Below are 10,833 nucleotides of genomic sequence, written 5' to 3'. Positions count from 1 at the left end.
CTGTGAGGTTAATTTGAGGCCAGGGGAGACACCCTCACACAGGCAGGATAGGGTTGTGGTGTGCAAGGCCAGTGAGCCCTAGGGAATGCCCCATGCACTGGGCCCCCTGTGCTGTGGCTCTGTGGAGGCCAAATGCAGCCTGGTACCAGGGTGCTGCAGTCACAAATATTTGTGAGGCCCCACAGATCACACAGCACACACTGTGGTGCAGCAAGGAGAGAAGGTGGGCACAGGAGGAGGGCCAGCTGGGCTGGTGGGGCAGGCACAGCGCCAAGGGCCAATGTCCTGCGGCCGGGCTGGGGGGGGGGGGGGGGTGGTGCCTGCACGTCTCTGCCCAGTGCCCTGGATCCCACCAGCAGCAGCAGTTGAGGCTGAGAGCTCCTGGTGTAGGAGGGGCCATTAAGACTCCATGGCTCCCAGCAGCAGTTGGTCTCCAGCACCGGTGCTCTGGAAGGTTCTCCACAGGCAGCAGTTTCCACAGCAGTTGGCTGTTACTCCTCTGGCATTGCGCTGCTCCTGTAAAGGTAACCGCACCACACACCCTCACATCATCTCCAGCCTGGCCCACTGCAGTTTGACTGGGAGGGCTAGAGTTTGTCCCATGAGTTCAGAGTTTGTCCTCAAAACTGTGGGCTTGAGGAAGTTTCATGGCTGCATGGGACCCAGCTGGGCACTGAGGTGAGGCAGAAGCTGCCATGGATGTGGGAGGCATTGGGCAGCTGGGCATGGTGCTAGGAGCAAATCCACAGAGAAGTTGCCGGTGGCTCAGGAAGGCCCTGCGCCTCCATCTGTTGGAGGGGAGGGAGATTGAAGGAAGGATCACCATGCGCACACCCTGCTCGTTAGTTCTGGCAAAGCATCCACTTCTGGCTACAGTCAGGAACTGTGCTAGAAGGGCCCCTGGCCCCCATAGTGTGATATTAGCCCTCTGTGCCAGGACTGGTGCAAGGCAGTGAACTGCAGCAGGGTGCTGTGTTTAATGAGGTGATTATTTACCTCTTGTAAACACTCACAAGCACCGCTGAGCTGCAAGTAAATCATATTTGATGTTTTCACCCCATACGTGCTCCTGCCGTAAAGCTTAATACAACTTTGTGTGCCAGAGTTGTAGCCTTGCTTAAAGAGCCAGCAAGGGGAACCCCAGCTGCAAGAGGGTAAACAGTTGGGCAGCAGGGTTGTGGGAGACACATTAACCATGAAAGCGTCCTCACAGCCTTCTGAGGTAGGGCAGAAGGCCAGTTTAGGCTTTCACTCACTGGATGTTTTCCATTATGATTTACATACATCATTAAAGCTCAGTTCCTGGCAGAGGGATTGCTAGCAGCAAAATGTGCTCCCTTTATAGGCTGCTAACCTGAAAGCTAACACTTCTTTCTCAGAAAACAGTACTCCACCTAAACAGTTTGCCCATAATGTGAGAAACTGTTAGAGAACTGTTAAAACAGTGGCCTTACACCAAAACATTTTTCCATTTTAGTAACTCCTGAAACTGCTCTCTCCCTGAACATTACAGCACTTTTGATAGCCTAAGTGTGGGTCAGCTGTTGAGAAAGAGAAGGAATTATGTGTGTTAAATCACGTTGTAGATCTAGCAATCTGCATCGTACCTGTATATGCTAATATATAGACTTTAGACTGAGTCCAGGCAAAAATAGGCCATGACATGGCAGCAGCAGTCATGCCTGTATTTCAGGAAATCCACATTTTCTCAGGGATAGCCTTGGAATCCTCCCTGAACTCTGATAAGAAACTTTCATCAGACTTTATAACTAAACCAAGATGCCAAGCCAAAGCTTTGCAAATGAAAATCCAATTAGAACACAAGCATTTTCATAAATTCATAGTTGCAATATTCATGTGAACATTTTAATCAAAAATAAGGACAAAATATTTGAGGGTTTTAATATTTTTGTAAGCTTATAAACTCTTAAGACTCTTGCTGTCTTCATCTCTGATGAAGCCAGGGCAGTGGTGAATTACAGCCATAAAATTTACAGTGTAAGATCATTTCAGACAGAAAAGATTTGTATACATAAGCTAGAGGTAATAAGGGAATCTGTGCTGCTTGTTTCCGAAGTCTGAGGCTCTGCTTTGCTGTTAGTTGGTTTAAAGATGATGAAAGAAAGGAAATTTTTGTTTACATATTTTTTGTGCATGTAAAGAAGGACATTTTAAGGTATGTGAATACAGTCATTCTTTTTTAAAAGGCATTGAGGATCTAGGGTTCGTCAATGCAAATGGTCATCTCTTGAACTAAAGGAATAACAAAATTATACAACTGTGGTCGCTGTTGTACAATAAGGTGTACACTGACAAAACTGTAAGGTACAATACATTTTTCATCAGTGTGATTTGCTACTGTTTAAAGTCAATAAAATGCTGGAACTGAGACTCCAGTACTGAGTTTTCCAGTACTGATAGATAAGGAGAGTCAACTGATTGCTGTGCATAGCAGGGGGTTAGGAGTGAAGACATTATAAATTTGCATAATGCTTGTATTAACACAGTCCTCAGTCGTGTGAGATTGCTAGATTGGTCTGGTTTTAGATTCATCATAGTCAAGTACCTGTGCTTTTGTTTTTTAATTCTGAGGGACAGCAGAGTGAATCAATGCCCACATTTTCTGGCCAAACAAAAGATACAGTGTCTTCCAAGGGCAAAGGAGATTGCCATGCCCAAGATGACTTAAAAATTGGTGCATACAGACATGCTTAGATCAGACATTCCTATGACTAGCAGGCTTACTTGTTGTTGAGTGCATACTGTGTATATACACACATACCTTCGAGTTCTCCTGAATTTCCCTGGAAAGATGGTGTCTGGGACTGTGCTGCTGTTACCAAACATTTTTACTTGACATGCCTCTTGCTCCTGCATGGTTCATTGGAATGAACACACCAGGAGAAGGTTATAGGTCAAAATAATTGCTCTGGTGAGCCATACTTAGCCCACAGTCCACACGTCATACCTTCAGTACAGTGGAGATTCATCAGAGATCTTGATTACATACCCTGCTCTTCCAGCTGCAGTCTGTAAAGTGCTCTTGGCACCTCTTATAGTGATGAACACTGCAAAAATATATATCCCCTGCACTGTTCAGCGGTAGTGGCACAAAGTGTGCTTTGTCTGTGCCTGCTGGCAAGAAAAGCTAAACCACTTTATCAGTGCTGATAGTCACAAAGCTTTTGGGCACCTGCAAGAACAGGGCAGCTCACGCCTCTCTGAGCCTCCTCAACAGCCTGTGAGCTGAGATGCTTTCCTGCAACACTGACACGACAGGTGAGATTTATAAAGTAAACGTTTTTTGCTTTTTTGTGCTTTTAGTGGGATTTGCTCGGCAATGATTGTTACCTAGAAAGTCTTTAAATGGCACACAGGGCTCCAGAGAGCAAAATCTAAGAGTGTGACGAGCCATATCACTACATCAATCAGTAGAGAGTCATGGCTTTTGGGAATCAAGAAGTCTTTTTCTTCTGCAGCAGTATCTTTTTTTCTTTTCAGCTGGTTTCACAGCTAACCAGGATTTCTCCGTGTCAAAACCACAAGCCTTTCTTCTTTCCTTTTTGATACCAGTTGAATTGCTGCATCTGAGTTTCCAAGAGTGTTTACACATCAGCAATTCATGTCCTTAGGATTTTTGTTTGATTGTTTTTATTTAGGTATATTGGGGAAGATCTCCTATTGATGGAAAGTTTGTAGTAAATTTCTGATTACTCAGGAATCACTGAGGCTGTGTTTGCATGCCAGAAGATGAATATTTAATGGGACAGGATTAAGGGCCAATGAAAAGAGTGAGAAAGCAAATGCAGAGGCCAATATCAGACTTTCTGGAGCAGGAGACTTCCCATAACTCAATCACATCGTAATTATGAACATAGATAGAATCCCTAAATCCAGAAATGAAAAAAAAATAAAAAAGGTGGAGGAGGAAACAAAGGAAAAAATAGGACTTACATTCTGCTTTTACAGAGGGGCTCACTCATCTTTAAGTATTAGCTGAAGCTTATCTAACCTATAGGATTTTTCTGCAGAAAAATCTGCATAAAAATCTGTCACCAGAAATAGAAATACAAACTCACATTTTGTTGTAGGAAGACCACAGTGTCTCATTATTTGTAGTGCTATTCTCACTCATGTGCAATCAATTATTCAAATAATTTGTTGACAATTAATATAATTATTTCTAATCATTCCTGATTAGACTCGTGGAATTATGTGATTACATCAAGATCTATCCATCATAAATGCAGGAGGCACAGCCTAGAAGAAGAATTTCATTTTATTTTTCAATTTATTCATTTTTAGTAGTTAAAAGGACTAAGAAAGGTTAATTTATGCAATCCTTAAAAGGATCACAGAACTCATAAGAGTGAAATTACTGCCTTTATTACACTTCTTTTTGTCAGTTAAGTAGTAGGACCTCTCCAGTCATAGAGAGGAGAATTCAACGGCTTTTTTGATAATCGGGAAGGATAAGAAACATCTGGTTTGTATGATTGACATGCAAATAATGTGAATGTTTATGTTTACTTTCTACAAAATCAAGTCTGTAGTGCTAAGATAAGTAGGTTATTCCTGAGAGAACATAACCACTGAAATACAATGAGCCAATTCAAAACTAATTTGTTTTTAATCCACCTGAGGGTCTTTGCCTTCCTCATGATACAAATTTACATTTCTTGTTTCCTTCTACAGTAGACTCATCTAGGTACTTGTAGTTGTTTAGAATCTTACTCTTATACCTGTGCTTAGAAGGTGTTGAGATGTATTTGATAAGCATCTGAACATGGTTTCAAAACAGATCCTGTCAAACAGCAATTTGCACTATGGGGTAAAACCTAACTCTTACTGAAGCCAGCAGAAACTCACTGCTGTTTTAATTCAATATTGGAAGTATCTCACAAGGAGTGATTATTGCAGAAAAATCATACTGGCTAGATGAGCTTTAGTTAATACTTAAATCAGATACATTTGTTTTTAAGCTTTATTTTAGGATGACATTTCATATGACAACCATCTAGAAAAAATCACTATTTCTGTACATTTAGAAATATATGATCACATTTTAATTTGTATTAACTTTTATTTTAAGTTTGTCAGACTGCATAGATGTAGCCCTTCAGGAAAGAAATGAAGATACATGAGACCTACTGAAACTGCTTCTGCATTCTTTTTCCTTGGGAAGCCTTGCTACTGTGTACCACCACCTGCACATGGTAACTCATCTGTCTACGCAGAATACATTTTCAAAACCATAATGGTTTTATGATGCCAGGAACCAGTACTACATCTGCTCTGGTGCTAGAGTATCAGCAAATTAAGAGTGAGGAAAATTTCTCTACCAGAAGTTTCAACACGCTAGAAAATGTTGGCATGACTTCTGCTGACAGAGGAAAGTTCTCCTCAAAGGTGTTTAATACTCAGAGTAATGAAACTTCAGCTAAAGAGCTCTCTCTGAGAAGATGCCCCTTACTAACTCATACTGATCGAGAGGACAAAGCACCAGTTTCAGAAATCTGTGAACCTCCTAAGGTTACTGAAGAATCTGAAGCTGAGATTTTAAAGTATGATTTAGAGATACCACCTGAAGCCAAAGTCTTATCAGTACCACTTTCTTCTTTCCCACCTATGATGCAGCAACTGATGTCAGACAGAACTAAAGATGACACTGAAGTAAGGGAGACTACAGAAATACCAACTGTTACTTATATTTCACCAGTAATAAAGGTGGAAGAGGCTTCCAAACCCTTTTGGGACAATTTTCCAAAGTCTTTAATACCAACCTGCACAAATTTAGCAAGACCCTGTTGTAGTCCTGATAAAGTAACTGAAGATGTGAGAAGTTCCCAGATAACCCCAGTGAAACAGTTTGCACGAGAAAAGCTACTCAGCAAGACAGCAAGACCATATCCTCTTATTGTAAAGTCATCTAACAGCATTGTTTCAGGAATTTTAAGATCATTGAATGATATCAAGTATAAGGATTATAAAAATATTCTACCACTTTCATCTGTCAGCCCTACTGAAGAGAAAATGAAAATTCCAATCCTTAAGGAAAATGCTGTGATGATTCATACTGGGAAAGTCTACCTCCTGTACGTAAAGAGTCGTGAAGTTCTGCCACTAGAAATAGAAATACAAAGACGAAAAACGTTGTTTAGGAAGACCACAACTTGTTTCATTCCTTTCAGAGCTATCCATGACGTAACTCCCAAAGTCTCAGATACACTCCTGTCAAGACAGTGTGTTGCAAAACAGAACATGAAATGTCTTCCAACCCTTGCTACCCACCAAGATGAAATTTCAAAGGTAACACATTTCTTTTCACACAGGATGACTACCATGTCTCAGCCCAAGCAGTGCTGTCCTCTAAGTGCGAAAGGACAACAGGCAATAAGTACCCTGTGATGATCAGTTGAATGTATATGTAAGGACAGTAAATTAGTCTCCTCTTAGATACGGTCAAATGCAATCAAAGTGCATTATTCAGCAGATTTATAACAGAACAAATGCTGTGAAAGACAAATGTCCTGACTGTGCTTTAAATTTTTTGGAGAAATCAAACACAACTCCAGTGGGCACAAATGACTGTAGAGTAAATCAGAGTGAGGTTTGCAGGTTTTTGAGACTTTGAGACAGTTAAAAATAAATAAATAAATAAATAATTAGGTAGTGCTTAGAAAAAAAATCCATCTTGGGACACATCACGACTTTTAATATCAGAGCAGGGTAAAAGCACTGCATTTATGGGAACAGCCAGTTGCTATTTAGAGAATAGCAAGTGTGGAAGTAGTATAATGGCAAGGTGTTTCCCAAGGAAGTAGGTGTTGTTTCAAAAGACAGGTGATGAGTGCCATCAGGATCACATTTTAAAGTATCAGTGAAATTTAAGAGAAGAGAGAAAGGGCTGGCTGGCAATGAGTGAACTGACTGAATCCTGAATTTAATTAGTCCCACCCCATGGTACTGAAGTAGGAAAGAATGTAAAAATGAGACATGAAAGAAATGGGCGGGAGGAAAACTGCTACCCAACACTCACTTTCACCTAGTAAACTTCTACTCTCTTGTTTCAGTTTCTCAACAAGGCTGACTTCCCATCCAAAGAAGACTTGCAAACAAGAAATTGGAAAAAAGCACGTAAGGAAGAAGACAACAAACTAAGGAAAGAATTCGGTATTATTAAAGATGTAAGAGTCCATCTCACAAGGATAAGTACGAGTGAACTTACAAAGGATTCTGACAGAGCTTCTACATTTAAATGGAAGGTAACCACCAGGACAGAGAAATAGAAAAAAGTGTCGAAGGACACTTTTGTCCATATACATAGGACACCTAATTGTCCATATACAAATATAAAAGCATTCATCACCTTGATGTGATCATTACACATTATTAGTACACTCTTCAAAACATTTGAGCCCTTGTCATAAACCATTTTCCATTTGAGAGCCTCACATGGTTTATAAAGATTTACAGCGCCAATATTTTTTATCAGGGTTACTGGAAGTCAGGAACCTCTGTCTTTGCAGATTACATTCTGTTGTTATATTCTGTCATTTTCTGCAAACTTTGACTAAACACTGTGGAAACAATAGCAGATCTGGCTAAAGGTAACTTTTATCATAATAGTTAAGATTTCAAGCGGGAAAGAACTTCTTCATACAGGGAATGGGAGGTCTCTGCTGTCTTAATCTGTTAATCACATCTCCAGTTGCACCATGCCCTAATAAAGTGTGTCTTTTTCATATGTACGTATTAAATTATTTCTGATAACTATTTAATAACACTGTCATAAATTCTGCATAAATACTCTGAAATTACACACATTTAATTGATGGCAGCTTAAATAAATATACCAGCACATCAGAATCTCTATATCTCTATTAGATGCTGTTGTATCCCCTTCAACAGCACATGAGAGTAATCACAATAGAAACTAATACATGCATTTAAATTTTCCTCAAATATTGAACTAGTCAAACCACAGGACCCCAGCCCAGATCTGTTTTTACTAACATTTAGTTAACCTATATGTTTAGCAAAGACACTAATTTTGGAATTTATCTTAAAAACCCAAACTAAGTTATGCTGTCCAGATTTGCCTAGATTAGATCATTTTATTCAGTTAATAAAAACTGTCACATTAAGAGTCATCAGCATCAATTGAAGTAAAATCAATGTATGTATATTGGAGCCTATTTGTTCAGCAGCACACTCTGTCACCTGAACCGGTTTTGGCAAAGGGAACTAAAATAACTAAAGCAATAGAAGTAATCTCAACTCAGAAGAAGGAGAAAGTGCATTCAACCCAGAGAAGCAGCACAGCACAGAACAAGAAAAAGGTGGGAAAAAAAAATCTATGCCATCAGTGTGTAAATCGAAAAAACACCACACATCTGCCAGATCCTATTTTGGGAAGAGCGCTTAAAAAAAACCCTGTGCATTCAAGATGATGCAAATGAATTTTCCAAAAAGTAAAACTTTACTTTCCGGTTGGTGAAAGGATACTTTCTTTGCAGATGTACCAGTTGTAAAGAAAGCATCAAGAGAAAGAACAAATGTAAACAATCTTTTAAAATCCTTAAAGAATGAGAAATAGCAGTAGAAGCAAAGTATAAGAAAAAGCAGTAGACATGAAAAATGGTTCTCTCTGCTCTTGAACTACAAAACTTCAAATTGTTGTTTGGAGAGGATTGCTTGTTGTGTTTCTATTCTGATTCTATTAATTTCTTTCTTTTTTAAGATTATCTCAGCTGTCATATATACTTTCATATATTACTTTCATATATAATATCTTGAAAACACATTGACCATTCCTTCTCTCAGAATCTCTTCTGCTGAGCGGTTTCATTATTACAGCCTGAATGTGTCCTCTCTTCCCTTCGTGGAAAAGTGATGGAGTTAACAGGCTTCCAGTGCTGTGGGAGGACCATCATGTGATACCTACAGAGAAACAGGCCTCCGGTACTCAGAGCTGCTGACGTCTACAGAAGACCACTAACCAGAATTTATTACACAGATTGCTCTAGATTACTTGTTGAATTAAATGCCATTATAGCTTGTTATGTGTGATCTTTTTCAGAAAGTCAACTTTAAACAGCAGTCATTTTAACAGTTAACTTTTTTTTTTTTTTTACTGCAGCTAATAAAATACCAATATTATGAAGAACTATGCCTATCAATATATTTTTCAAGGGTTTTACCTGCAATATTCAAATCCTGTGGCACAGTGAAGTAATTGGCATATAATTAAAATCTGACCTACATGCAGTTTCGTAAGAGGCTGTACTGTCAATGGACAGAGGGACAGCCCAGGGTAGCTCACTCCTTTGGTGGGAGTATGGAGACTGAGGACCCACTCAATAGGAAAATAACAGCAGGGAGAGAGAAGACGGAGCTCAGCTTGCCATTTCACTGGGCCGTCTCAATCTGGAATTAAAATATATTCGAGTACCAACTCTCTGCGTACAAAATACTAACAAGAACACTAAATCAGTAGTACTCACTATATATACTACTGATGAGTACTACCACAGTAGTACTCACATAGTACTCACATAGTGAGTACTACTGACAAAATGCAGCATTTTGTCTGAATGCCTGGGCTGCAAAACAGGCAACTGCTAATCTGTTATTCTGAGTTCCTTTCCTACCTAGCTATGGCCCCAGATTGCTTACAGCTGAATGTCCTTAGAGACAGACATGTCCTAGAGTTTGCTTTCACACTCAAACAGGCATTCTTACGTAACATAGTGAGGAAGAGACCCAGTCTTTTCTCTTTAAACAATGGGGGAACCATAATTGCATCCAACACCAACTCAAACTGACAGAAAACCTTAAGAGCAACAATAGCATATGGTATCATACAATGCATAAATCCAGACAGACCATTTCAGACTTTCTGGATATACTACTGGTACTGGTTTTATAACGTCCCCTTGGCCTGCCTGTTTGTGCCATTATCTTGAAGCTGATGTTTTTGCTGCATTGAACCCTGGTAATTTAAGGTTGTTACACACACTTGCTGTGACAAAGTGGGAGCTGTCTATTCTTTCACAGAATAAGTTCCTTCATTTCTACCTGAATTACTTCAGAAGGTACTGAACTTCATTATATTAACTGGTTTGAGTATTATTCCTGGGTAGGTAGCCTGCAGGAAGGCAGTCAAAGCTGCTTAACAAATGCCTTTTTCTTCAATGATCAGTACATTGCTGGCGGACAGGCTGAGTAGCCATTAGAGGAGCCTGAAAAGAGGTTATTTCTCTGGTGATATAACCTGACAAAATGCAGCAAGGCACGATGTGGCCTTTCATAAGAACTGTATGCATCTTTTACTCAGTAATCCAATAACACTACTCAAATGACTGGGAGCTCTGGCTTTAATTTTACTAAACAGCCTAACTGTAAATGTCAATATAAGCTTGTTGGCCTATGACCCAAGCATCTTAGGACTTACACCTTTTGCACTTGACCTGGTATGCTGTTTGCAATGTTTTCCGGTTTTCTTATGAAACTACAGTAAAAGAAAAGGATGTGCTCTCTCTTCTGAATGCGTCTACTAAAAGCCAAGCACTACACAGTTGCTAGCTGTGCAGATGTAGATGCATCTCATTGGCATATTCTCATTTCCTGAAAGCAAAATAAGATTGGAAGTGCCATGAACTCAACTGAGTAGAGTGCTAGGGTACTTTATCAGGCAAGTATAAACTGCTCCATTGTTTTGTGTTTATTTCTTACTCTATTTAGTATCTCTTTTACACAGCGTAATAAATTTGACAAGATGTCCTATTTGGAAAAGCTAATGTAGGAGTATATTTTAGAAAAGGTCTTGAA

General features: G+C 39.7%; 1 protein-coding gene across 5 annotated transcripts; it reads left to right on the top strand.

Moving 5' to 3' along the window:
• Positions 1–251: 251 nt before the first annotated feature.
• LOC137853679 (ligand-dependent nuclear receptor-interacting factor 1-like) lies at positions 252–8,684 on the top strand. 5 transcript variants are annotated; one of them, XM_068676317.1, is made up of 4 exons: positions 4,202–4,486; positions 5,093–6,095; positions 6,192–6,309; positions 7,074–8,684. In XM_068676317.1, exons 2-4 carry the CDS (start codon positions 5,266–5,268, stop codon positions 7,287–7,289), a joined length of 1,164 nt encoding a protein of 387 aa, XP_068532418.1. In that variant the 5' UTR covers positions 4,202–4,486; positions 5,093–5,265; the 3' UTR covers positions 7,290–8,684. The 5 variants fall into 5 exon arrangements, with proteins under 5 accessions (XP_068532414.1, XP_068532416.1, XP_068532415.1 ...); XM_068676313.1 differs by lacking the exon at positions 4,202–4,486 and adding an exon at positions 252–524 and having other exon boundaries at positions 5,093–6,309; XM_068676315.1 differs by lacking the exon at positions 4,202–4,486 and adding an exon at positions 553–678 and having other exon boundaries at positions 5,093–6,309.
• The last annotated feature ends 2,149 nt before the right edge of the window (positions 8,685–10,833 follow it).

The sequence above is a fragment of the Anas acuta genome, chromosome 3 (assembly GCF_963932015.1).
Source record: "Anas acuta chromosome 3, bAnaAcu1.1, whole genome shotgun sequence".
NCBI lineage: Eukaryota > Metazoa > Chordata > Aves > Anseriformes > Anatidae > Anas > Anas acuta.
This window is presented reverse-complemented; position numbering and strand designations above follow the sequence as displayed.

Excerpts from the sequence above, each read along its gene's own strand:
- LOC137853679 (XM_068676313.1), top strand. The coding sequence starts at position 5,266 with ATGATGCCAGGAACCAGTACTACATCTGCTCTGGTGCTAGAGTATCAG. Across the intron at positions 6,310-7,073 it reads ACCAAGATGAAATTTCAAAG|TTTCTCAACAAGGCTGACTT; the intron begins GTAACACATTTC and ends CTCTTGTTTCAG.